This window comes from Oncorhynchus mykiss, chromosome 20, assembly GCF_057628025.1.
Source record: "Oncorhynchus mykiss isolate SJ-2025 chromosome 20, ASM5762802v1, whole genome shotgun sequence".
In the NCBI taxonomy this organism is placed as follows: domain Eukaryota; kingdom Metazoa; phylum Chordata; class Actinopteri; order Salmoniformes; family Salmonidae; genus Oncorhynchus; species Oncorhynchus mykiss.
In genome coordinates this window covers 10,776,826-10,804,518 of record NC_143041.1, presented here as the reverse complement: position 1 = coordinate 10,804,518, position 27,693 = coordinate 10,776,826, and the positions used below count along the sequence as shown (strand labels likewise).

The window sequence follows — 27,693 nt, the reverse complement described above, 5'->3', positions numbered from 1 at the left end:
TTAGGACAAAGCTTTCTCAACTTAGCCATGGGATAAACTGGACTCTTTTTTTTGGGCCATGCCAGGGGTGTAATCATCAGTCCAACCTTTTGCAATAGCAATGGTTTACTCAAACAGAAAACCTTTCGCACCAAAAATGAGTTTATTGGACAAATTCAGGTAGGTCCCTCAGTTTCGTTTGGTTCATTGTGAATACACCCCTGGTGTTGCATAAGCCACTCTGAGAAACTGAAAAGATGCCATCTGGTGGGGGAGGTATGGAGGAAGAAATGAAAAGAGGACGTGGCTAAGACCAACAATAGATGTGTGTTAGGGGCTGTACCCAATTGAGAATACAGCAAACATTTGTGCATCCACAACACTTATCTAATTTCAATGTAGAGGTGTTGATTAGATTTGCAAGTGGGGATGGAACACTGAATCACATCTCAAATCAGGAGAGCGTGCTTAAATCCACTGTTGAGTCAGGTGATGAGAGTTGTTAGTCAACCCTTCCTGCTGGACATTCCCCAGTTCTAGTTCATGATATCAAATTAGAACTTTAATGTCTAACGCTCAATTCAGAAGTGTGAACACTAGATCATTACCCCTATAACTAAAGGGAAATACATACATTGCAGTAATATAAAAGAAAGCTTTATTGTATTGTCAAAACATGTTTACAAAAAGAAAAGTCAAAACTAAACTGAAGCAAAGCATGTTGGACTGTCCTGTCTTCACCTCTTCTTGAAGCCATACTTCTTCCGTTCATAAAACAGGTCCGTTTTTGAGCTGCCCAGGTTCACAATCTTGGGGCATCCGTCTCGCTGTAGGGTCAAACCAAGAAGTGTAGAGAGAGTAGCAAATGGTTAGTGCAGGTATAAACCAGAGTGGCAGTATAGAAACCAAGACACCTCAGTGTGAAAAAAAAATGAGCTTAACGGGTAGTACATATTGGGAAGGTTTTATGACAAGCCGAACATGTTCTGAGCCCAGAAAGTATTCACACCCCTAGACTTTTTCCACATTTTGTTGCATTACAGCCTGAATGAAACATTTAGTGATATTGAGATTGTCATCACTGGCCAACACACCATACTGTCAAAGTGGAATTGTTTTATGTTTACAAATTTATACAAAATAAAGCTGAAATGTCTTGAGTCAATAAGTATTCAACCTCTTTTTCGTGACAAGCCTAAATAAGATCAGGAGTAAAAATGTACTTAACAAATCCCATAAGTTCCATGGACTCACACTGTGCAATAATAGTTCCATGACTTTTTAATGACTACCTCATCTCTGAACCCCCCCACCACAATGATCTGTAAGGTCCATCAGTCCAAGAGTGAATTTCAAAAATACATTCAACCACAAAGACCAGGGAGGGACATTTTCCCTCAAAGGGCAGTTATTGGTAAAGGGGTGAAAATAAAAAGTTTCATTTTATTTAACTAGGCAAGTCAGTTATTATTTACAATGACGGCCTAGACCGGCCAAACTCGGACGACGCTGGGCCAATTGTGCGCCGCCCTATGGGACTCCTAATCACGGCGGGTTGTGATACAGTCTGGTTTCGAACCAAGTTGGCTGTTGGTACACCTCTAGCACTGAGATGCAGTGTCTTAGACCACTGCGCCCACTTGGGAAATGGAATTATACAATGTATCAACATTTCTCACTGCTCCAATCAAACAAAATGTACAAATCTAATAACAGAAGACTCATCAGGGTCTGGGTCTGCATCCCCAATAGCCATCGCAAATAAATAATATTTGTGGGGGAAAAAATGAAGAAAACAGAAGAGAAGAGAGGACGTGGAAAAGCAGATGAGTGAGGGCTGGTAGGGATGCGGCTACAACTGATATGTGAATGAAAGTGAAGTGGATATTATTGAACCTGCATACAATAGACTAGTGGCTGTTGCTTAAATTCAACTGACTTTATAAACATTGTATAACAGGAGCCAGCAGGTTCTTTAGATCGGTCTGACAGAAAAAGTCGCTAGTATCATATGAAACGGTACTAGGGTATTCTAAAATGTTGGCATCATGACGTTTTGGTGCCTGTATACCTGTGCAACACTATTAGAAAGCAAGACCACTTTGACAGACAGGAATCTTTATCATCTCTTTCCATGGGAAATGCTTTCTCCTTTCCTCTAATATTTATGGTACACCATTGTCTTCTAACAGGTGGTATTACTCATATGCGATGCTCATCCCTCAATCCCGACAGAATCGTTGCGCTATCTGACGTGAGACAACGGGTATAAACTGGATTGCTGAAAATTACAGAACCACTTTCATTTCAATTTCCTGCTTAGACATCTATAAATTGTTTACAACATTAAATGTTGTGAAAGGAGTAGAAATCAAATTAAATTTCATTGGTCACATATTTAGCAGATGTTATTGCGGGTGTAGCGAAATGCTTGTGTTCCTAGCTCCAACAGTGAAGTAGTATCTAACAATTCACACAAATCTAAAAGCAAAAGACTGGAACTAAGAAATAAATAAATATTAGGTTGAGCTTGTAAAAGAAGTACCTGCTGCACACTGTTGAATTATCCCATATAGTTTATTCCAATGTAGATTATATTAACTATACAGGAGCATTCAGTGTGCAGATCTTCCTACTCCTTTTACAAGCGGAGTGTGAGAAAGGGGTGAGAGGATAGGACACCTACATCTTTCTCCTGGATGGTGCACTCCTTGCAGTAGTAAGCATCAGACACCCCGGGACCTCCACAGATGACACAGCGCCCCTGGTACGACCCGTAGTTGCATTCGTCACAGATGCGCACCAGAGTGCACGGCCTCACATACGAATCACAGATCACACACTTTCCATCGCCTGGGAGAGTGGGGAGAGAGGGATGAGTGTGTTAATGCAATTTTGAACTGAGCCATGCACATAAACAAAGCCATCAAAGTGTTGAAATATATAACCGTTCAAAAGTTTGGGGTCACATAGAAAGGGCTTTGTTTTTTAAAGAAAATCTACTTTTTCCATCAAATAAAACATCAAATTGATCAGAAATACAGTGTAGACATTGTTAATGTTTTAAATGGATATTGTAGCTGGAAACAACAGATTTTTCATGGAATATCTACATAGGTGCAGAGCCCCATTATCAGCAACCATCACTCCTGTGTTCCAATGGCACGTTGTGTTAGCTAATCCAAGTTTATCATTTTAAAAAGGCTAATTGATCATTAGAAAACCCATTTGCAATTATGTTAGCACAGCTGAAAACTGTTGTTCTGATTAAAGAAGCAATAAAACTGGCCTTCTTTAGACTAGTTGAGTATCTGGAGCATCAGCATTTGTGGGTTCGATTACAGGCTCCAAATGAACAGAAACAAAGAACTGTCTCCTGAAACTTGTCAGTCGATTCTTGTTCTAAGAAATGAAGGCTATTCCATGCGAGAAATTGCCAAGAAACTGAAGATCTCGTACAACGCTGTGTAATACTTCCACCTTCACAGAACAGCGCAAACTGTCTTTAACCAGAATAGAAAGAGTGGAAGTCCCCGGTGCACAACTGAGCAAGAGGACAAGTACATTACAGTGTTTAGTTTGAGAAACAGACGCCTAGATGTCAACTTGAATGGACAAAAAGCTGCTTTTCTTTCAAAAACAAGAACATTTCTAAGTGATCCCAAACGTTTGAACGGTAGTATATATATATATATATTTATTTATTAACTGCAGGGTGTATGGAGTTAATCTGAGGAAGAGGAGAAAAAAAGTATTAACTACACAGTTTGGGAGAGGGGGACATTGACTTCTGTCTATTGGGTCATTCCATAAGAGTTCAATACCTCTCTGACTGCATGAATCCTTCCATACATGTTAGCCTGAAGTAGTCTAAAAATGTATTTTTAGACCTGAATGTCAAAACATCCAGGAGATCAAGACCCGTTTGACCCGTTTTGTATACCCCATACTACCATCACAAAGTCTCTGTCACTGAAAAATATAAAACGGTTGATTTTGATATGAAAACTTACTAATAGGGTTGTTTGTCAAACTTGTTTGCCACCCCCTTAACGTTGATTATTTAAAAATGCGTAAACGCAATGTTTTTCATTGTTCATACATGTAGCTTAGACCCTATTTTTAATCTGTGGTATTTGTGTTGTGCCTGCCATCGTTTGAGACACAGCACACTCTTGAATAGAGGGTGGGTGTCATGCTTTGGCTGATTAATGTACTTGAATGTGAATTAAGTTGAAATTTCAACTTTCAAATGGTACCACAGATGGTTGAGGACCACTCATCAAAAAAAGCTGATTTGAGTGGGAATAGATGTCAACTTGAATGGGAATGTCTATTCTGACGGTGGGTGGGCCATCTTACTGGTAGTAATTAGGGGTTGAAACCGATTGTTATTCTTATTAAATACCTTTTCTTTACATAATTGAATGTGCTGACAACAAAATCACACACAAATTATCAATGGAAATCAAATTTATCAACCCATGGAGGTCTGGATTTGGAGTCACACTCTAAATTAAAGTGGAAAACCACACTACAGGCTGATCCAACTTTGATGTAATGTCCTTAAAACAAGTCAAAATTAGGCTCAGTAGTGTGTGTGGCCTCCACGTGCCTGTGTGACCTCCCTACAACGCCTGGGCATGCTCCTGATGAGGTGGCGGATGGTCTCCTGAGGGATCTCCTCCCAGACCTGGACTAAAGCATCCGCCAACTCCTGGACAGTCTGTGGTGGGAGCGAGACATGATGTGCTCAATTGGATTCAGGTCTGGGGAACGGGTGGGCCAGTCCATAGCATCAATGCCTTCCTCTTGCAGGAACTGCTGACACACTCCAGCCACATGAGGTCTAGCATTGTCTTGCATTAGGAGGAACCCAGGGCCAACCGCACCAGCATATGGTCTCACAAGGGATCTGAGGATCTCATCTCGGTACCTAATGGCAGTCAGGCTACCTCTGGCGAGCACATGGAGTGCTGTGCGGCCCCCCAAAGAAATACCACCCCACACCATGACTGACCCACCGCCAAACCGGTCATGCTGGAGGATGTTGCAGGCAGCAGAACGTTCTCTACGGCGTCTCCAGACTCTGTCACGTCTGTCACATGTGCTCAGCGTGAACCTGCTTTCATCTGTGAAGAGCACAGGGCGCCAGTGGCGAATTTGCCAATCTTGGTGTTCTCCGGCAAATGCCAAACGTCCTGAACGGTGTTGGGCTGTAAGCACAACCCCCACCTGTGGATGTCGGGCCCTCATACCACCCTCATGGAGTCTGATTCTGACCGTTTGAGCAGACACATGCACATTTGTGGCCCGCTGGAGGACATTTTGCAGGGCTCTGGCAGTGCTCCTCCTGCTCCTCCTTGCACAAAGGCGGAGGTAGCGGTCCTGCTGCTGGGTTGTTGCCCTCCTACGGCCTCCTCCACGTCTCCTGATGTACTGGCCTGTCTCCTGGTAGCGCCTCCATGCTCTGGACACTACACTGACAGACACAGCAAACCTTGCCACAGCTCGCATTGATGTCCCATCCTGGATGAGCTGCACTACCTGAGCCACTTGTGTGGGTTGTAGACTCCGTCTCATGCTACCACTAGAGTGAAAGCACCACCAGCATTCAAAAGTGACCAAAACATCAGCCAGGAAGCATAGGAACTGAGAAGTGGTCTGTGGTTATCACCTGTAGAACCACTCCTTTATTGGGGGTGTCTTGCTAATTGCCTATAATTTCCACCTGTTCCATTTGCACAACAGCATGTGAAATTTATTGTCAGTGTTGCTTCCTAAGTGGACAGATTGATTTCACAGAAGTGTGATTGACTTGGAGTTACATTGTGTTGTTTAAGTGTTCCCTTTATTTTTTTGAGGTACACTGTACCTTCCATAATATTTCCCCAAATGTTATTAGCCTCCCACCTTTTTAATCACGCTATTATTCCTTCCTCGCTTTCAACAGTTAAATTAAATAAGTTGTCCTTATCTTCACCATTCTAATGTCATCCTTTAATAATATAGGACTAGATTTAGATGCAGAAGGCTTTCACTTCTCTTGACAAATATCAAATGGTTATGGGTCTGAATAAATAAACTGCTATACCCTACCGCGTTCACGCTTCTTTCAATCTACCAGGGAGTTCTACTGGGCTGCTGTGCTTAACATTCAGCAACAAAGAGCTTGCGCCCCTCTTCGAATAGTGTATTGGTATAAGAAATGCAAAAAAATAAATGTCCAGCAAGCTATTCTAGTCTAGCTATTCCTGCATGGGACTCCGAAGGGCTAATGAGCGGTTTTTAAGGAGAGGCCAGCGGAGCACAGGTGCTTGCGTATTGCACAAGTGACATAGGCTATAAGTTAGAAGCTTATTAAGATGGCGAGGAACCTCCTCGCGCAGTACAAAACATGATTTAATATTTTCCTGAGTTCTCTGGTTTTTGTAGAACCACCTGCAACTGGACATTTAACCTTTCCCGAGTTGAGAACGAAGAAGGTATCGCCAGGAGCAGGTTAGTTTAAAAATCTATAGCGACGTTTTGTATAAACTAAGCTGTATACTCGAGTATGGAAACATAGTTGTCACATATCTTGCGTAACAAACTGTAGCTAGGTAGGGTATGTAAAATGGGGTCAACTTTGAGCACCTGTATCTCCTGAATGCATTGGCATTCAGGTCCAAAAAGTCACCTTCTGACCACTTCAGCCAACTATGTATGAAAAGGTTTTATTTAGCTCAATATTTGACTAAATGAGCCTGACGTTACTCCTTAGTGAAAGGACCTTTATATGTTCTGTTTAAAGGGCGAATTGGCTCTGGAAGCCAAACACTCAATCTAAACGTGAATCGATTCTCAATAGCGATACGGCTCTAGAAACAAAAATCCCTCTACTTTCATATCAAATCAAAATAATTTCACAAATGCAAAATACACACTGTTTTAAGACGGCTGCAGCATGCAGTCTTTTTCGGTGACAAAACGTTTTTGGCGCCTGTCTTCCATTTACACAGGTGTTCAGAGACGCAGACAGCTAACGTTAATTAGCACAGGTAGTGAGTGCACTGTCTTCAATCTGCTTTCCTTAAACAAGCGCTGTAACATGGAAATATGTCCGCTTGGGAACCCGAACCCTAGGGGGTATCAATTAAACATTTTATTTATTGCCAATATGAAAGATAAAACCCTTATGCTTTCAAAACCGTACCGCAAGTGATGTGTGCATGTTCAAACCGAGCGTCGCGGCCCTTAACAACCCACCGACATGAATGTAAAGTTGTAAACGTTATATTGAAACTTACATTTCTCGCACAATCTTCCAATAGCTGAAAAGTAAACAGAAATCAGTTACTGAAAATTATTGTACAGTAACTTAGCCAACAAATAATTGTTTCATGAAGCTGGCTACGCCAGTAATGTTATGCAATCAATAACGAAGTTGAGTCAATTTAGCTTCAATATAGCTAACTATAACGTTAGAAGGCATGCCAAAGGGTTGACGAAGAAGCAAGTTATGGTAACGTTAACTAGCTAAATGAATGAACAACATTTGCTAACTGCTCCTACTAGCATGTTCGTTACTATACTAGCCTAGCTAGCTAGCCACTATCAACAAAAGGCTTGAGCACAGCAATAACCCATTCACAGCACGGATCATTGCTGACAAGAAGTTAGTAGTAATACAATCATATGCAGTAAAAAATAAAACGAATAGCTTACCGACACCGGCTTGTTTTCTACAAAATATCAAATCTGGATGATGTTTAGCCATTGTCGTCGAACGCAGGGCATGCAATGGCTATGTTGAACTTTGACCCTTTCTTCCTTTCTTTCGGTTTAGTTTCTTTTTCGGATCATATTATTTTAGATTATTTCACGTTAGGTAAAATATTATGGTTATGGATATGTTAGTGAATTAATCTGGCTAAATTCAAAGGGAGAATAATAAATAAGAACTGCACATAATTCATCCCGGGGTCCTTGCAGCTAGGTATACAAAATATTTTCTACATAATAAAGGATTTAATGTTTGGCATTAATGTCGCATATTAGTTAATAAAAATATGATATATACATTTCTGAATTCTAAATTAGAGTAGGACACAGAAAAGCTATATTTCTAATACAACTTTACACGTGCGTTCTATTTTCCTGCAAAGACACGCGACGTAGACGGCTACAAAACCTGACGTCACCTCTGCTCGACACATCTTTGTCAGTGAACAAAATGGCGACATACTGTCTCACCGTTGCCCGGCTGCAGGTAGGTGACATGTTATCACATTTATGTACCATCAGTGTGTGAGAGTTCACCTTCAAATATAAGTGAATGCACTTTGGATGTGGACCTGATGTCTATATATGATGTTTGTCTGAGAGAGTACGATCAGTCTTGCCGACTACCCAGGTCATCTTGTCCTGAGTGAAAGCTTCGTCATGAACTCAAGTTTGTCATTTCCACACAAATATGGCTTTTTAAAGCGATTTGTAACGTTGGAAATTGGATGAAGGTGCCCTAATGTACGATGTCATTGCGCTCTATATGTCATTTCAACCGAGGACACGTTTGTTGGTCGCAAGGTTAACGCAAGGTTAGTGCGCATAGCAACCGCACAAGGCGCTGGCAAGCACGACGCAGCATGTCCAGTGAAAACACGGTTAGACTAGTGTCCGGAGTGAGGGGTGTCATTAGAATGCAGTTTGTCATACGAATCTTGACTTTCTGGTCTTTTTATTTTTTATTTCAAGTCTAAATGGATATATTGGCGTTATGCTAAGGTGTTTTTATTTTTATCTGATCTCTAGAGCTGTTTGATGTTCATAGATCTGGTTTCCTCCCCATACTTTTGAGTGACAGCACCTCTTTGGTGACACAGAAAGACAACAATACCTGTGTATTGCTGTATGTCTCAGCTGTTGTAGCTGTCAGTTGTATGCTTGGGTTCAGGGATTTCAATTGAAGGACTCATTTAGTGCTGATTAGTGACTAAACATTAGAATTTTCCAGATAACTTTCCGTCTTTTTATTTGCTGGCAAACACATGCATATATTCTCGACTGCTTGTTAACCCCACATTGTGCCAATGCTATGATCTCATCTGGTTCCATACAACGAAAGGCCTTAAAGCCATACAATTCCACTGCTCCCATCTAGAGGCACAGGAAGAGCAGTTTCACCTTGAGCTAGAATGGGTCTTTATGTGCTCAACAAGAAAATTTTAAAGTTTTTATTGGCAACTCCAATCCACATACTGCTCTCTATACACACACTTGTGCATAACTTTGTAATAAACCCATCCTTCCCTTTTTATGGTTTATTTCATTGTGGGTGCAGGTGCACTTTTTCATCCAAGTTGTTTACTCATGGGCTACAGTACAGCAACCAAAGACTTATCTAACTCTAGGCCCAAATTATTTTGATGTTTACTTTTTAAAATTATTATTATCTTTGTCCCCAGCTTGCCCTGGGCCAGGGTGTGCGGCGCCTGCACGTGTCTGCAGCCTTCAATGCCAAGGCCAAAGTGTCAATGAGCCGCTTTGAGCCCAGCAACTTTGTCAACTATGAGAAGCTCAATGAGAATGTCAACATTGTGCGCAAGAGGTCAGTATGCCTCTCTGTTTACACTAGAACATGTACCTGTTTCACTATGTTTACAGTGACATGGGTGGCAGGCCTGTTCTAGTGTGGTGCCATTCTGTTTCTGACTAAGCCAACTTCAATGTCTTGCCTAGGCAATGATGGGACTGTAACGCAGGCTTTTTATGTTAATTGTCAGCTGTACAATTAGAGCTACTTGTAGCCCTTTACAGTAACTCTGCACACTCTCTGCCCTCCCTTTCAGACTCAACCGTCCCCTCACCCTCTCAGAAAAGATTGTCTACGGCCATCTGGATGACCCTGTGGGGCAGGACATTGCCAGGGGCCGTACATACCTGCGTCTGCGACCGGACCGCGTGGCCATGCAGGACGCCACGGCCCAGATGGCCATGCTGCAGTTCATCAGCAGTGGTCTGCCCCAGGTGGCTGTGCCCTCCACCATCCACTGTGATCATCTGATCGAGGCCCAGATTGGAGGAGCCAAGGACCTGGCAAGGGCAAAGGTGAGAGGTCAGGGACAGGCCTCAAATTTTCCCGACGACAGCCACGGCCGTCTGCCCCCTAACAAAATCCATGCCTTGCGGCCAAAGTGGCTGAATATAATAATCTGGGGATACAATGTGCGTGTCATTCTTATTTAATGTCGAGGCACACATTGAATAAATTGGGACTGTCCACATTTACTTTTCCTCAGTCAACAAGTTGCATAACATTTATCAAAAGTAATAGCCTGTCAATCTACTATCCCCCATAGTACAAAAATATACATTTTCTATTGGTCAGCTCGTTCTGTACGATAAATAAATATTCCAAACAGAATCTGGAACAGTTGTGGGATGATAGATCCCAAATTCATGAAAAAAAAACTGTTTTAAAAGCAGTTGGGCTGGTGCAAAAGCTCAGATTTTTTTTTGCTTGATATGTTGATAAACTGTTGTCTCTTCACAGTATACGTGCACAAGGCAGTAGGCTATATGTGCGACTCTTCCAAAATGCAATTCGCGGGGAAATGTGGCAAATGAAAATATGCTTTAGAAAGGGGGAAGATATTAAGCTGCAGCTAGGATTGTGTCTGGCAGCTGGACAATGAAAGTTGAACATGAGAGAAATAGCCTACTGGTTTCAATGATATGAGGAAGGGTTTATAAAAATAATTCCCTCAACATTCCTATGGCCAGAATTTGACTAGGCTATTTTGAAGTAAGGTAAGACATGCCTCATAAAATAAAAAGTCCAGGTTTGAAACATTTTATAGTTAAATGGCTTCAAAATGCTGACTGACTCCGCTCAGATTGCAAGGTGGGTGACGTTGTGGTGTGCAACAGGCACTGGCCTATCTTGAGTATGTTGACAGAATCAAGCCTTTAGGTGATAATATTAATTATCCTACATTATATTTTTCATTCAAGTTTGGTGCCTCCTCATGTTGGTGTGGACATGAGGCTGTAGCCAATATGCATAGCCTATCACCTACACTTTGACATAGCTAATTATTTTAGTACTTTTTTCTTAACCAAAAAACACTAGCGTTTCTTTTTTCAAATGCATTTATTGGCTCTTTTGGTTAATGTTCTTGGCGACCTAGCAGGTTGGGCGCCTCTGCAAGGCCAAATGACCCTGCCCCTAAAATCATGATATTTCAGTCCTGGGTAGGGGGATGGAGGCAGGTAGCCTAGCTGTTAATGGCTTTAGGCTAGTAACGGAAAGTTCACTGGTTCAAATACCGAGCTGGCGACGTGAGCGACGCATTTAACCCTAATTGTTCATGTAAGTTGCACTGGATAAGAGCGTCTGCTCAATGACTAAAATGTGAAGTCCTGGGGGATGGAGGCAGGACTAGGGAATAAAGTACCAGTAATAATATTTGTCCTTTTCTCTTGGTCCTTAGGATATTAATGCGGAGGTGTATAACTTCCTGGCCAGTGCTGGAGCTAAATATGGAGTGGGCTTCTGGAAACCAGGCTCTGGCATAATCCATCAGGTACAGTAATGAGGCTAATCTGAAATTACACTTTTGAAGGCACTATTTTTCCTAGTGTTGATTTATGATAATGCATTCACTTGATTATATAATTACATTCCAATAAATTGTTTATGAATGTAGGTCCAGAATTTCATTATGTTAATGTGATGTTATGTTAACAAGATATTGCACATTTTATAATGAAGAGCTATGTTTGCAGTGGCAAGTACCATATTTGACTACCATATTGCACCATTTCAGATCATCCTGGAGAACTATGCCTACCCAGGGGTATTGCTGATTGGCACAGACTCTCACACACCCAATGGTGGCGGACTGGGCTCCATCTGCATTGGAGTGGGAGGGGCTGATGCTGTTGATGTCATGGCTGGCATCCCCTGGGAGCTCAAGTGTCCCAATGTAAGTGTGATTCCTAGTTTATATTTAACAGAAACCTTTTTCCTGAAGTCCCCAGTAATATAGTACTGTGGTATAATGCATTTCTACAACTGATATTACATAAACCTCACTTAACCATGTTCTCCAACGACAGGTTATTGGGGTGAAGCTGACAGGCAAGCTGTCAGGATGGACATCCCCCAAGGATGTGATCCTTAAGGTTGCTGGGATTCTGACCGTGAAGGGAGGTACTGGAGCCATTGTGGAGTACCACGGACCTGGGGTGGACTCCATCTCCTGCACAGGTCAGAGAGAGGGAGGACTTTGTTACCTCTGCACACTACTGCACACTTCATAGTGGTTATGCAGTCAATGAGACAGTTCATAATCTATCTAGGATGGTGACCAGCTGATCTCTGATCTAATATACTGTACTTCTGTTTTATTTTGTGCTCCTCACACCATACATAATCAAAGTGTTTACTATCAAGCCACATTGTGATTTTGTGTTGTAGAAATGCCTATAGTAACCTACAGACCATTGTGGGTTTTAGGAATGGCCACTATCTGCAACATGGGGGCTGAGATTGGAGCCACTACCTCTGTGTTCCCCTATAACCACCGCATGAAGACCTACCTGGAGAAGACTGGCCGTGGAGGTCAGTCTATTCATGTCGTCAAACACGCCTGTGTGTGATGTGCAATGATCTCCGGTTATACGCTGAAAATGTTTGTGGAAGTCCTGGGAATGTGTCCCAAATGGCTCCCTATATAATACCTTAAGGGGAATAGGGTGCTATTTTGGACATTCCCCTGAAAGGGTTGTCATTTCATTTTAAAGAGATGTTTGATCCATTTATCTGACCGGTTGCCCTCCCTATCTCAGACATTGCTGCCCTGGCTGACGATTACGCTGACCTGTTGGTTCCTGACGCGGGCTGTGAGTATGACTCAATGGTCGAGATCAACCTAGATGAGGTGAGTGCCCTCCCCTGCTCTTTCTCTCTCTCTCACACCCCCACACCCCCAACCTAACCATGCTACTTTTCTCTGTCCCTCAAAGCTGAAGCCCCACATCAACGGGCCCTTCACCCCTGACCTGGCCCACCCCATGGCAGACATTGGGGCCACGGCAGTGAAAAATGGCTGGCCCCTGCAGGTCAAAGTGGGTCAGTGCAGCCTTCAGATCCTTTTGACCTCACAGTTGGCCACTGGCTCTCACAACCATGTCTCTGTTTAGAGCTATTTTTGTGCTATTGCTGTGCTATTACTATATTATTAACTATACATCTGACTTTAGCCTTGTATACTGATCTATAGATTTTCTACTGAGAAAGTAGACATGCAGCAGGTGGCTCCTTAAGCTCTGTCCCCTCCCCTCAGGTCTGATTGGCAGCTGCACCAACTCCAGTTATGAGGACATGGGCCGCTCTGCCTCCGTGGCCAAACAGGCCCTGGACAAAGGTCTGAAGTGCAAGGCTGCGTTCACCATCACCCCCGGGTCTGAACAGATTCGCGCCACAATCGAGCGAGATGGATATGTGAGTCCCTGGGCACGGGCAGATGTCTAGTATAGGGGAAGGGGATATGATCAGGGATGTCTTGGGTGCTGGTCACTCACCTAGCAAATCAGGGCGTCAGGATAACTGTTGTAAAATATTGTTAACATCCTTGATTCTTAGGAGGATGTCAACTTTGGCACAACTCTGCTCTCTAGTTTTAAGGGCATCATATGTAGCCAATTTGTAATTGGAGCCTTGGATGTTGATATATTCAGGAACTACTTCTTTTAGCTGCTCCTAATTGAAACTGTATGTTCTGTAGTCCAAGATCCTTGGTGATGTTGGTGGAATGGTCCTGGCCAACGCCTGTGGACCCTGCATTGGACAATGGGACAGGTAATAATTAGTTGACTTACTCATTTATGTTAAGAGCTGTTGAGGTGATCATATTACTGGTAGTCATGAGTCATGACCTCAGTAAAATTCGATGTGACCGTTGGGTCACGGTAATCTCCAGATATGCACTCTGGACATGCATTAGTAGTACATTCATCAGGTTGCTAATGGCCTGGTACTCAGGGGCTCTACTGTCCTTTCGAACCACTCTGACATCAATGCAAATATAATCACAAATCGCATGAAAACGGAATATGCTTTTAAAACTCCCCTCACTGTGATTGATCAATTTGAAGAAAGAAGTTCAACAGGTTGTAACTGAGTGGAAAACAGTTGTGGATGTTTCAAAGCCTAACACAATGAAATGGACAGTGTTTTTCTAAGGTGACGATTAATTCAAAACAGCCATATGCTGTTTTTTGAATTAATAAGCATAGGCCTATATTTGAGCCCAAGCCCCCACCCCCAAGAGAACTGAATTAAAATAATGATTGTCTTTGTACAATACATGGCTTACCGCATAATATACATGACAGGAAAACGTGTATAAATAAATAGGCTGACACAATACCCTTTTAAGCTACAGAATCTCACCACAGTGAGTTTCTCTCTACTCTCTCCTTCCCTTTCTCCAGTGTGCAGAGAGGGGCTGTCAACAGTCTAATCAAATGTTTCGTTGTGAAAATCACTTTCCCAAATTAAGCACTGGGTATCTGCAGGAACATGTTTGGGTGTCCATTTTTCTGTCGTGCAGCGAAATTACTCAAGTAGCCTATCCAACAGAGTAAAAAACATACCTGCAGGAAAGTAGCATCTTCGCTATTCCAGTGTATACGGATGACATGTCTTTTTATCTTGCCAATTTAATAATGGGCCATTCTAAATCGAAACTAATTTGACATATTAGTAAAGATTAACTGGAGAATAGTCTGATGGGTGAGAATATGAAACGGCGAGTGCAGCCTGAGGCAAGGTAGTGGCAGCTTTCTTTTTTTTTTTTTGCGACTTTCTCAAATCATCAATAGTCGCATCATGCAGCCCGTACAGTGCATTCGGAAAGTATTCAGAACCCTTTTTCCCCCACATTTTGTTACATTACAGCCTTATTCTAAAATGGATTAAATAAAAACAATTCCTCATCAATCTACACACAATACGCCATAAGGACCAGGCAACATCTGTTTTTTTTTAGAAATGTTTGATAGTTTATAAAAAAGATGCCTTATTTACAGAAGTATTCAGACCCTTTGCTATGAGACTTGACATTGCGCTCCGGTGCATCCGGTTTCCATTGATCATCCTTGAGCTGTTTCTACAATACAACTTGATTGGAATCCACCTGTGGTAAATTTCAATTGATTGGACATGATTTGGAAAGGCACACAACTGTCTATAAGGCCCCACAGTTGACAGTGCATGTCAGAGCAAAAAACAAGCCATGAGGTCGCAGGAATTGTCTGTAGAGCTCCGAGACAGGATTGTCTCGAGGTGCAGATCTGGGGAAGGGTACCAAAAAAATGTCTGCAGCATTGAAGGTCCTCAAGAACACAGTGACCTCCATTCTTCTTTAATGGACAAGTTTGGAACCACCAAGACTCCCCCCTAGAGCTGTCCGCCCAGCCAAACTGAGCAATGGAGGGGAGAAGGGCCTTGGTCACTCTGACAGAGCTTCAGAGTTCCTCTGTGGAGATGGTTGTCCTTCTGGAAGGTTCTCCCATCTTAGCAGCACTCCACTAATCACGCCGTTATGGTAGAGTGGCCAGATGGAAGCCCGCTTGGAGTTTGCCAAAAGGCACCTAAAGGACTCCCAGACCATGAGAAACAAGATTCTCCGGTCTAATGAAACCAAGATTGAATTCTTTGGCCTGAATGCCAAGTGTCACATCTCCAGGAAAGCTGGCACCGCTCATTACCTGGCTAATACCATCCCTCTGGTGAAACATGGTGGTGGCAGCATCATGCTGTGGGGATGTTTTTCAGGGACTGAGAGACTAGTCAGGATCGAGGGGAAAGAAGAATGGAGCAAAGCACAGGGATTCCTGATGACAACCTGCTCAGGACCTCAGACTGGGGTGAAGGATCACCTTCCAACAGGACCCTAAGCACACAGCTAAGACATTGCAGGAGTGGCTTCGGGACAAGTCTCAATGTCCTTGAGCGGCCCAGTCGGAGCCCAGACTTGAACATAGCTGTGCAGTGACTCTCCCGATCCAACCTGACAGAGCTTGAGAGGATCTGCAGAGAAGAATGGGAGAAACTCTCCAAATACAGGTGTGCCAAGCTTGTAGCGTCATACCCAAGAAGAGTTGAGGCTGTAATCGTTACCAAAAGTGCTTCAACAAAGTACTTAAAGGGTCTGAATACTTATGTGAATGTTATATTTCAGTTTTGTATTGTTAATAGATTTGCAAACATTTTTACAAACCTGTTTTTGCTATGTCATTGGGTATTGTGTGGCAATTGAGGGGGGGGGGGGGGGGGACAATTTCATCCATTTTAGAATAAGGCTGTAAAGTAACAGTGGATAAAGTCATGGGGTCCGAACTTATCGAATACACTGCATCGTTTGATTTCTAAGGTTTGTATAATTCACAACTAAAGTAGCAATTAACTCTAAATCTAGCGTACAGAACCATTTTCCAATTATCATTTTTACACTCAATATAGCCACTTATGCGCATGCTCCTGAATGGGGAAAAATATAATTTTTATTTTATTCAGCTACGTTCAATTATATTCTTACTATAAAATAATGGCACAGAATTTATAAGCATATCCTATGACATGGTGCATAGCCAGATAACATACAGTAGGCCAACACGTATTCTGTTCTTCTGAAATACGTTATGATATGAAGAAAATGTATCTTCAGACCTGCCTAAAATAAATGAATGAATATAGGGCTGACCCCATTTAGTCGATAGGCATTTGGTCGACCGAGATTTATTTTGTCACGCATATAGCACTAAAAAATTGTGTACAAGACACTTGTCTGATTCACACCTGTCTGAGTGGACTAATCCATTGTGGAGGCGGCGCGGTCCATCACTAAGACGTGTTACTGAAGTTGTATATGGTTATTATATAAGAACAATTTTGCAACACAATAACGATGCACTTTCTCCTGCGTTAGATAGGGTTCGCTGTCCGTGGTTCTGAAACATCAGTGCGCTTTTGAATTGGCACCTTTTCCTAGACCATGTTGCTATGTCCATAATAGCAATGTTACCCAGAATATTGGTGGTAAGAACCAATGCGGAGGCAGCAGTGGAGTTAGAAGACGGCATGGTTTGCACAAGGTGATTAAAGTACTTGACGTACGCTCTGAAATTCAAGTACTGGAAGGCCTTAAAAATCTGACATTTTCTGAATTTGGTACTTGAAAAGTACTTTAAAATTAAAACCAAAAATGATCAAATATGTTTATGAAAAATATTAGGAATGTATTGGTCTAGCGAACCCACTATCAGGCAGACTACAGAGTTTGCTTTCCTCAGGTGTTTCACCCACACTGCCACTTAGCAAGGCAGGTACATAACTGACTTAGGTGCTTCCGAACCTCACATCGATAGCTAAAATGCCGGGCAAATGTAGATTCAATCATGCCTGGCGGGATATTGATGTTTTTGCCAGACCCAATCAGGGATGTAGTGGAGGAAAACTCCTCCCACGACAGGCAGAGAGGACACAAACTACTCAGCCCAGACCTACAGTGGCAGAGAGTCTCCACTGACTGAACTTTTTTTTTAAAACATCCATCAACCCCTACAGTGTCAAGACGCACCCCAAACAAACCCCCTGCCTGACTTTCAGAGAATGAGTGTCCAACTAGTAAATAGTCGCTGATATTTCAGTCATGTCTAGGTAGCTCAAGGGCTCCGGCTATAAGCCAGGTAGCTAGCTATAACTAGCTGGCTAGAAGGATGACGCTAACGTTACACGGAGCCTGACCTCAGCAGGAGCAGTTGACTGAAATTTAAGCTAGCTATAATTAAAAGATGGGCTACTATAAGTTGACATAACCAAATGCCTTTTCTTTATAGAGTAGTGAACCCGACTGTGGTGAGTCAGGTTGCAATGAAGGAGATGCAGAGTGAGGAAGCGTTGAAGCAAGCAGGGAGATGGGTTAGTATTCAGGGGTTCCCAAACTTGGGGTCCCTAAAATTCTAAATAGGTGCCCGAGAGAGTCTTTAATCTTTTATCAAACGCATTCATAACTTGTTTCTTTTCAAATGGGTTTAGAATGCAACATTTTACACTTTACACTATCAGAATTTACTTTCATGACATATTTTAAATATTAAGACAATTTAATATGTACACTGAGCAAAAAATATTAATGCAACAATTTACTGAGTTACAGTTCATATAAGGAAATCAGTCAACATCTTCAGTTCTGACTTAGCACTAATGTATGTAGTCATGAAACAGGTATTATTGAGTAGAACTTGTAAGTCAGTCTTTTTTTCATGAGGTTGTGGCGATATACTGCCATCTGTTGGCGACTAGGAAAAATTGCATAATAGGAACTTACAGATTGATGGTCCTTAAATAAATATTAGTGCTTGAACAAGCACTTGAAAGTCCATAAATTTGACTTGCCTCTGACTGTACGAACCCTGGAGACGAGAAAACAGCCATTGCCTTAAGAATAGTGAGGAAACCCTAACTTAATTAGGTCCATTAATATATCTTGCGCGCGCCAGATCCTGCTTGTGTTGCCTGTTTGAGTGTTTAATAGCCTACTGATTCCGTGAGCCTCAAGCAACCACAACCTCTGAAACAATTTCACAAATTCGGCTGTTTTTTTTTAAATCTTTGCTCTTCTGTAATAAAGGCTTTACACTTTGTTAGGGTATTACTTGTTTATTGTGTTTACACTGTTCGAAGTTGTCTCATAATATTTATAATAATGACCCATTTCTTGGTCTTAGTTATTATGATCGTTATAATAACAATGTCATTAACATTAGTAGGCTTAGTATAGCAGCCTTAACCACCATCAAGCTGTAGGGCCTAATACGGAACCCAAACCGTGCGCTATCGTGCATAAATGAATGTTGTCCCCCTACACCAAACGCGATCACGACACGCAAGTTAAAATAGCAAAACAAACTCTGAACCAATGACATTAATTTGGGGACAGGTCGAAAAGCAGTAAACCTGTATGGCTAGTTAGCTTGCACTTGCTAGCTAATTTGGCCTGTGATATAAACATTGAGTTGTTTATTTTACCTGAAATGCACAAGCTCCTCTACTCCGCCAATTAATCCACACATAAAACGGCCAGCCGAATCGCTTCTAGTCATCTCTCCTCCTTCCAGGCTTTTTCATCTTTTGAACTTATATGGTGATTGGCATCTACATTTTCATAGTATTACCATGGCTACCGGCAAAACAGTTCATCTTTCAATCACCCACGTGGGTATAACCAATGAGGAAATGGCACGTGGGTACCTGCTTCTATAAACCAATGAGGAGATGGGAGAGGCAGGACTTTCAGCTCGATCTGCTTCACAAATAGAAAGGAGTTCTATTTTAGCCCTTGGCATCGCAGACGCTCGTTGGCGCAATAATTGAATAACAGGTTTCTAAATGTATTTTGTGATGCTCGCGCATGCAACGTGTAACTTCAGTACTTATATAGGCTACTGTATCAAGCTACTTATATAGGCTACTGTATCAAGCAGTCATTCAGTCGTTCATGTCATTACACAGCATAAGTCATTCATGATTTGAAATACAATCAAGCGTCTGTTTTAAAATAACAAAGCTAACATTTAATAATTTGCGTAAACAATAAATAAACCATTCCATGTCAGCAATTGCATTCACGAATGCATGCGACTGTTTTTAGTCTTTGCTGTAATAAAGGTCTACCCCCCTCCCCCCCCAAAAAAGTCTGGTACGCTTATTTAGTGTTTACATTGTTCCAAACCATCAGACAAATGTATATTGTAATCTAACAGCACCTGTTTGGCGCACAGCGCTGCCAGTATTTTCCACAAGTAGTCAAATTTATTCCACACATCTGACTTCACTTTTCCCTCCTGAGCAAGCAGTAAACGTTCCCCCGTTTTCAAGTTTATTTGTCATGTCCTCTGCATCCATTTTGCGATGCATACATGTGTCACATAACGAGAGGAATGGTTGCTGGAATAGGGCATGTTTTTCTTAAACAAATTAGGGATTCTGTAACAGAACTTTTGTCAAATGGCTGTAATTATTTTGCAGGTTCAGTAACACGAACAGCGCAGTAAACACTGATGTTCTGTGCTGGTCGCTGCAGCAGGGAGGAAAGAGGGAGAGACAACGGGTGCTCGTCAGTCACTCAATGTCTTTTTTATTTATTTTTTAACACTGCGCAGGAAGTCTGAGCCCGCCCAGCACAATCAAATCAACTGCGGTCAGACTCATGCCTTTTAATTATTTCATCAAACGGTGCACTCAAAGCATAAGACGAGCTCAGTGCATATAGTTGATTAGGTTAAAACACATAGGATGTGTCTAAAAATGTAAAATACACGTTTTTAAACATTTCTACCAATTTATTGGTAGAACAGATTACTCTCGATCACCCAATATTATTTTTGTTTGTTTAGGATAGTCCTAAAGGGATATATTGTGATGGTGTATATTCAATTGATTTTGTTCCAAAGGCGCCAAGACCCGCATCAGCAGCTTTTGTGTGGAGGCCTGGAGATGCTAAACGTGTTTGTTAATTAACATCAATTACTGTGAGACCTGCAGACTTTTGCATGACAATAACCAACTGACAATTTCATGACTGCCACAGCCCTATTTATGTTCATTCTGTTATTCATTTAGACTTAAATGTGTCTTTTAAGATTGGTTGTGTTTCAAATAGCATCCTATTCCCTGTGTAGTGCACTTGGTCAAAAGTAGTACACTATATAGGGAATAGGGTGCCATTTGGGATACAGTGTTGAGTTGATGTTTCTGTTCAGGCGTGATGTGAAGAAGGGAGAGAAGAACACCATCGTCACATCTTACAACAGGAACTTCACCGCCAGGAATGACGCCAACCCAGCCACACATGCCTTTGTCGCCTCCCCTGAGGTACTTTTAGGACACTAAATGCACCTTATTTTCTGACTTTCTCTTTTCTCACTCGCATAGAAATATTATACACTTGCGCGCACACACACCTTGCCTCTCTCTCCCTTGTCCTCTGCTCCTCCAGATCGTCACAGCCCTGGCCATCGCAGGAACCCTGGATTTCAACCCCGAGGTTGATTACCTTACGGCCGCCAATGGAGAAAAGTTCAAGCTAAAGCCCCCCAGTGCAGACGAGCTGCCCAAGTTGGACTTTGACCCCGGTCAGGACACCTACCAGCACCCCCCTGCCGAGGGTGGCTCAAAGCTGAGGGTGGACGTCAGCCCCACCAGCACCCGGCTGCAGCTGTTGGAGCCCTTTGACAAATGGGCCGGAGGTGACCTGGAGGACCTGCAAATCCTCATCAAGGTCAGGGGTCAAAGGATAATCTGGGGTTTGTTCAGGAGGGTGCGACATTATAGAACGTTCAGATAGAAATATATTTTGTAACTGAAGACTCCTTTTTAAAATGTGATCCTTTCCAGTCACCCTTACTCTTGTTCTCCTTTTCCCACTCCACCATTCATGCTCTCTCTCCAGGTGAAGGGGAAATGCACCACAGACCACATCAGCGCCGCTGGTCCATGGCTCAAGTTCCGTGGTCACCTTGACAACATCTCCAACAACATGCTAATTGGAGCAGTCAACATCGAGAACGACGGCGTCAACAAGATCAAGAACCAGCTGACAGGAGAGTACGGTGGTGTGCCTGACGTCGCCCGTCATTACAAGGTAAGCACCCCGGATGATGAACAATGATCCATGACCCCTAGCTCAAACAACATCCTTACTTGAGCTCAACAAGTGTACTTTGCACTCTAATTTCCCTTTGAAAGTCTGTCTGTTAAGATTCAGACCCTTTTATCATTTTTATCATTTTTTCCAAGAGGGATTGATATCGATTAGGCATTACCTTAAACATTTGGCCATCAATGTAAGAAACGGCAATTGATTAGGGATTTTAATGGTTTCCCCTTTTTTAATTGTATTTTTTAACTCCCCTCACCTTCCTCTTCTCCCAGGCCAACGGTCTGTCATGGGTGGTTGTGGGAGATGACAACTACGGTGAGGGATCCAGCAGAGAGCATGCAGCCCTGGAGCCCAGGCACCTGGGAGGAAGATGCATCATTGTCAAGAGCTTTGCCAGGATCCACGGTAACTTACTACAAGATCCACTTAGGGCTGGGCGGTATACCGTATTTTACTATATACCGGTATTGATGCACGTACCGGTTTGGGTTTTTACTATACCTTCTGTAGCGGTATTTGAATGTTTGGTAAATGGTCAGTGCAGCACATGCAACAATGTTGATGATTACAATGTTTCCACTTTGGTCTTAATATAAATCCACATTTGTTTGTTTCTTACATCTGCAAACAGCTAGTTTGTATTTTCTTAGCAAGTTAAGCTAAATTGTGTTAGCCATTAATGCTAATCGCTAACTAGCTAATAAAAGTACTGAATCCGGGCAAGCGTAGCTAGCTAATACCAGTGCTGGTGGAGGCTTAAATCCGCATGTTGTTTGTGCAACGGTATCTTCTAAATCAGAGGAATAGGCGAAGCATGAATATGTTGGCTACATTAAATCTTTAATGTAGCCAAAGATTATGGGGTCCCATAGGAAACACTGAACATCACTTTGGTTACTACCCTGTCACAATAACTAGTCAAAGGCATTTTCATTCGTTGTCATGTCAAACAACACTGTGTTCAAAGTGACCACTATTATTTATATTCTAGCTATAAAATAAACATTCTATTTCCATGATTCCTGGGTTTACCTGTGTTTTGATCTAAATCGCAATTGCAACATTTGGTTAAAAATTAGGCCTAGGGGCCTCCCGGGTGGCGCAGTGCTAGCTGTGACACCAGAGATTCTAGGTTTGAGCCCAGGCTCTGTTGTAGCCGGCCGTGACCGGGAGGTCCATGGGGCGACTCACAATTGGCCCAGCGTCGTCCGGGTTAGGGAGGGTTTGACCAGGCAGGGATTTTCTTGTCTCATCGCGCACTAGCGACTCCTGTGGCGGGCCGGGCACAGTGCACGCTGACCAGGTCGCCAGGTGTATTGTTACCTCCAACACATTGGTGCGGCTGGCTTCCGGGTTGGATGTGCGTTGTCAAGAAGCAGTGTGGCTAGATTGTGTTGTGTTTCGGAGGCTCTTGACCTTCGCCTCTCCCGAGGCTGTGCTGGAGTTGTAGCAATGAGACAAGACTAACTGGACCAATTGGATACCATGAAATTGGGGAGAAAAAGGGGTAAAAAAAAAAAAAAGAGGCCTAGTGTTTTTTTTTTTTAGTGTCCCCCCCTAATTGTGGAAATTCATGCAGAATGCAGAGTGCAGAAATTCATGTAAATGCAGGAAATTATTTTTGTTGAATTGAACAGTATAATTTAGAATAGGTGTTACGCACTACTCATAAAGCAAATGTAGAACTTTTATTAATCAAATACCGTCAAACATTTAGAATACCATGTTATTTTGGCCATATCGCCCAGCCCTATATCCACGTTAACTTACAACAGGATCCACGGTAACTTGCGTACAGGCTAAAAGGGACAGTTTGTGTGTAAGCAGAACATTGCATTGCATCTACATTGCTTCTCTCGCCAACTTCATTTTCAACATCCATTCAACTGAACTTTTTTCTTTCCTTCTCTCTGTAGAGACAAATCTGAAGAAACAGGGAATGCTGCCCCTGACCTTCCAGAACCCCGCTGACTACGACAAGATCCGCCCAGACGACAAGATCTCCATCAAAGGACTTGCAACCTTCGCCCCAGGAAAAGTGAGTGGCACTTACACCAGTCTGTAAGCTTTGAGACTGTCCAGGATCAGAATCGCCCACCTCCAGATTAGGGTCTGGGACTTTGTTTCCAGAAGGTTCACATGTCTGTATCTCTAATGGTGTATCCCTGCCCCTCCAGCCCCTGTCTACAGTAGTGAAGCACAGTGACGGCACCAAAGATGAGTTCCAGCTGAACCACACCTTCAACGAGACACAGATCGAATGGTTTCAGGCCGGCTCGGCCCTCAACAGAATGAAAGAGCTCCAGTAACTTGAGAGAGGGAAGAAGAGCTACAGAGACAGGGGGAGGGGTTGAGAGGACAGGGGGACATGCTGTGTTTTTAAAGATATGGGATGTCTCAATATTCTTGAATGGCTTCCTCCCTCTCCTTATGTAAAAGTACTTGTTAATGAGCTCTGTTTAACCAATCAGTGATGAGGGAGAGGAGGCGACTTAAGAGTTTTGAGACTTGGTAAAGAATAAAAACCACACCCCTCCAATATCACGATTCCAGTACAATCATCAACCCCTGCATGTGACATCCACTGCCTTGCACTGTATAGACAAGTCAAACACAAACCACAGAACTTTTCATATGTAAGAAACGCATCAAACTTTGCAGTACAGATAGGAGTGCATACACATAGATGGGTACTACTGTAGAGTTGTTTTAAGGTACTGTGAGTTGCTGTAGTAGACAGAGAATTAACTGTCAGGCATGAATGTTGTCTCGCAGATACTGTATACAAAGGGACACTTACCGTTAAGTGTCATATGTACACGCTCTACTTTTGAGCAGAACGGTAACCTAATACACTGCCAATCGCAGCTCCTCCTGTTATCTGTTCCAACCGATTGGTGAGGCTTGAAGTCTGTTTCAGTCAGTCCTGTATTCACTCACCTTGCCTCTGAGTTGCACCAGTGTAGCACTTTATCTGTTGCAGGCGGCACGGTCTATCTGCGTTAGTGATCGGGTGTCTGCTTTGTCCTTTCTGCTCTATCCACACGCCGTACGATGTGTTTTGTTAATTTTGTGGTATATTCTCCAAAATACAAAGAATAGAATACACATGCTGGTTAATACGAGGCAAGTTGATTTATCTATATGTGCATGTTACCTCTTTGTAACAACATCCCACCACCACTGAATAATAATAATAATAATACAACACAGTTCAAAGCTTCAAATATTTTAGTGATTGTGTTTTTTTTCTCTCTCAAAGCTTGGATGTGCATTGACATGTTTAATGCGGTCTCCTCAGAACAGTGTTGATTGGACTACCAAATTATTTCGTCCTGTGTTTTTTGCGCTCTTTTATCTAATCTTACATGTTAGTGCCCAGAGTTTGTCTGAGTCTGGTAACTTGGCCAGGAAAAAAATCCTTGTCTTTGACACCAGGTTTACTTCAGTGATAAAGACACCTAAAACACTCCCATTGCTTAGCAGTGTATGGGAACTCTCTCAAACATACTAGCTAACTCTGCCTAGAAACATATCCGTAAGGAATTACAAATGTATGAATTTTTCTGTATTTTTATAAAATGCATTTAAACACCAAATCCCAACTGCATTAAAGTTGAGTGATGAAGTGCAGCAGCTTTCCGAGTCTGCTGTGCAATGGGAGAAATGGTACCATGGCCTCAATATCTGTTCAATAAACACCCCCCCCCCCAGACAGGTCATTGCTAGAAAGGCTCCTGCTTTTGTCAAATTAACATCAGATTTGACTTTTCGTAGCAGATTAGAACATACGCAGCAGATTCTGAGAATTAGGTTAGGAAAAGGGTTAGTTAAAATGAAGGGGGAAAAATATACTTTTGATTTTAATTTGACCAAAGCTGGATCCCTTCTAGCCTTGACCCCCTAGACAGGAAACACTCATGCCAAACAATCTCAATCACTCGTACTATCATCACCAACCTCCTCCTGTCTACAGTATGGAAAGTGTTTGGATCCATGTGTATTTAAATGTTTTTCGGTGTTATTTTTTTCTCTATTGCAGAAATGAGTGCTATCCAGTTGCAATGTGTTGTAAAATAAACTGACATTTCAATGACTATAGACCACTGCCTCTGTGGGTTAAGTTGTGCTGTCTGGGGTAAAACATGTTTTGTCTCTGTGAGGGAGGGGGAGAGAGACAATCCTCTAGGACAGGTTTATTTTATTTTTTTGCACCATGTTATTATCTATTGTATTTTCCATCTCTATGCAGCGTGATAGACAGTTGGTCACACTTCTCCAAAGCCGCTGAGCCGAGAAGGGTGTAATTGCAGACCGCAATTTAGGGTGTTTTCTGGTATGGGTGTTTCTTAATATCAAGTTATACCCATTGATGCTAACCATTTGGACAGCTGACGAAGAAAGCTGCAGTCAATAAATTTTGACACGGTCTGTCCATTCTTCCATATACCAGAAACTGATGAAACGGCATGATCATTACACAGGTTCACCTTGTGCTGGAAACAATAAAAGGGCACTCTAAAATGTGGAGTTTTGTCACCAACACAATGCCACAGATGTCTCCAAGTTTTGAGGGAGCATGCAATTGGCATGCTGACTGCAGGAATGTCCACCAGAGCTGTTGCTAGATAATTTAATGTTAATTTCAAATCAAATTTTATTGGTCACATACACATGGTTAGCAGATGTTAATGTGAGTGTAGCAAAATGCTTGTGCTTCCAGTTCTGACTATGCAGTAATATCTAGCAATTCATCTAACAAATTCCCAACTACCTTATACACACAAATATAAAGGGATGAATATGTATATATAAATATATGGAAGAGTGATGGCGTGCGGCATAGGCAAGATGCAGTAGATGGTATAGTATAGACAGCGGGGCAAAAAAGTATTTAGTCAGCCACCAATTGTGCAAGTTCTCCCACTTAAAAAGATGAGAGGCCTGTAATTTTCATCATAGGTACACTTCAACTATGACAGACAAAATGAGAAAAAGAAATCCAGAAAATCACAGTAGGATTTTTTTATGAATTTATTTGCAAATTATGGTGGAAAACCAGACCTGTAACTTATTCTTTAAGAGGCTCCTCTGTCCTCCACTCGTTGCCTGTATTAATGGCACCTGTTTGAACTTGTTATCAGTATAAAAGACAACCTCCACAACCTCAAACAGTCACACTCCAAACTCCACTATGGCCAAGACCAAAGAGCTGTCAAAGGACACCAGAAACAAAATTGTAGACCTGCACCAGGCTGGGAAGACTGAATCTGCAATAGGTAAGCAGCTTGGTTTGAAGAAATCAACTGTGGGAGCAATTATTAGGAAATGGAAGACATACAAGACCACTGATAATCTCCCTCGATCTGGGGCACCACGCTAGATCTCACCCCGTAGGGTCAAAATTATCACAAGGGCGGTGAGCAAAAATCCCAGAACCACACAGGGGACCTAGTGAATGACCTGCAGAGCTGGGACCAAAGTAACAAAGCCTACCATCAGTAACACACTACGCTGCCAGGGACTCAAATCCTGCAGTGCCAGACGTGTCCCCCTACTTAAGCCAGTACATGTCCAGGCCCGTCTGAAGTTTGCTAGAGAGCATTTGGATGATCCAGAAGAAGATAGGGAGAATGCCATATGGTCAGATGAAACCAACTTTTTGGTAAAAACTCAACTCGTCGTGTTTGGAGGACAAAGAATGCTGAGTTGCATCCAAAGAACACCATACCTATTGTGAAGCATGGGGGTGGAAACATCATGCTTTTGGGCTGTTTTTCTGCAAAGGGACCAGGACGACTGATCCGTGTAAAGGAAAGAATGAATGGGGCCATGTATCGTGAGATTTTGAGTGAAAACCTCCTTCTATCAGCAAGGGCATTGAAGATGAAACGTGGCTGGGTCTTTCAGCATGACAATGATCCCAAACACACCGCCCTGGCAACGAAGGAGTGGCTTCGTAAGAAGCATTTCAAGGTCCTGGAGTGGCCTAGCCAGTCTC

The 27,693-nt window shown here is 42.5% G+C and overlaps 2 protein-coding genes across 2 annotated transcripts; one reads left to right on the top strand and one right to left on the bottom strand.

Moving 5' to 3' along the window:
• Positions 1–620: 620 nt before the first annotated feature.
• Positions 621–8,154, bottom strand: LOC110499097 (PHD finger protein 5A). Its single transcript, XM_021575994.3, has 4 exons — positions 7,687–8,154; positions 7,269–7,292; positions 2,666–2,832; positions 621–806 (listed from the first exon to the last, which is right to left on the bottom strand). Exons 1-4 carry the CDS (start codon positions 7,736–7,738, stop codon positions 717–719), a joined length of 333 nt encoding a protein of 110 aa, XP_021431669.1. The 5' UTR covers positions 7,739–8,154; the 3' UTR covers positions 621–716.
• On the top strand, positions 8,103–25,793 carry LOC149974379 (aconitate hydratase, mitochondrial-like). The gene is made up of 17 exons (XM_090212172.1): positions 8,103–8,230; positions 9,426–9,568; positions 9,810–10,068; positions 11,454–11,546; positions 11,790–11,948; positions 12,082–12,232; positions 12,482–12,586; positions 12,814–12,905; positions 12,991–13,096; positions 13,311–13,468; positions 13,752–13,825; positions 20,794–20,905; positions 21,030–21,311; positions 21,483–21,674; positions 21,965–22,097; positions 23,609–23,730; positions 23,870–25,793. Exons 1-17 carry the CDS (start codon positions 8,195–8,197, stop codon positions 23,999–24,001), a joined length of 2,349 nt encoding a protein of 782 aa, XP_090068298.1. The 5' UTR covers positions 8,103–8,194; the 3' UTR covers positions 24,002–25,793.
• Positions 25,794–27,693: the final 1,900 nt, after the last annotated feature.

What these genes read in the sequence shown, in the direction of transcription:
- LOC110499097 (XM_021575994.3), bottom strand. Translation starts at nt 7,738, where the DNA reads ATGGCTAAACATCATCCAGATTTGATATTTTGTAGAAAACAAGCCGGT. An exon ending in TAGAAAACAAGCCGGTGTCG is followed by an intron (nt 7,293 to 7,686) that starts GTAAGCTATTCG and finishes TTTACTTTTCAG; the next exon opens with CTATTGGAAGATTGTGCGAG. An exon ending in TGGAAGATTGTGCGAGAAAT is followed by an intron (nt 2,833 to 7,268) that starts GTAAGTTTCAAT and finishes CCACTCTCCCAG; the next exon opens with GCGATGGAAAGTGTGTGATC.
- LOC149974379 (XM_090212172.1), top strand. Translation starts at nt 8,195, where the DNA reads ATGGCGACATACTGTCTCACCGTTGCCCGGCTGCAG. An exon ending in GCTCTGGCATAATCCATCAG is followed by an intron (nt 11,547 to 11,789) that starts GTACAGTAATGA and finishes GCACCATTTCAG; the next exon opens with ATCATCCTGGAGAACTATGC. An exon ending in TGCATTGGACAATGGGACAG is followed by an intron (nt 13,826 to 20,793) that starts GTAATAATTAGT and finishes GTTTCTGTTCAG; the next exon opens with GCGTGATGTGAAGAAGGGAG.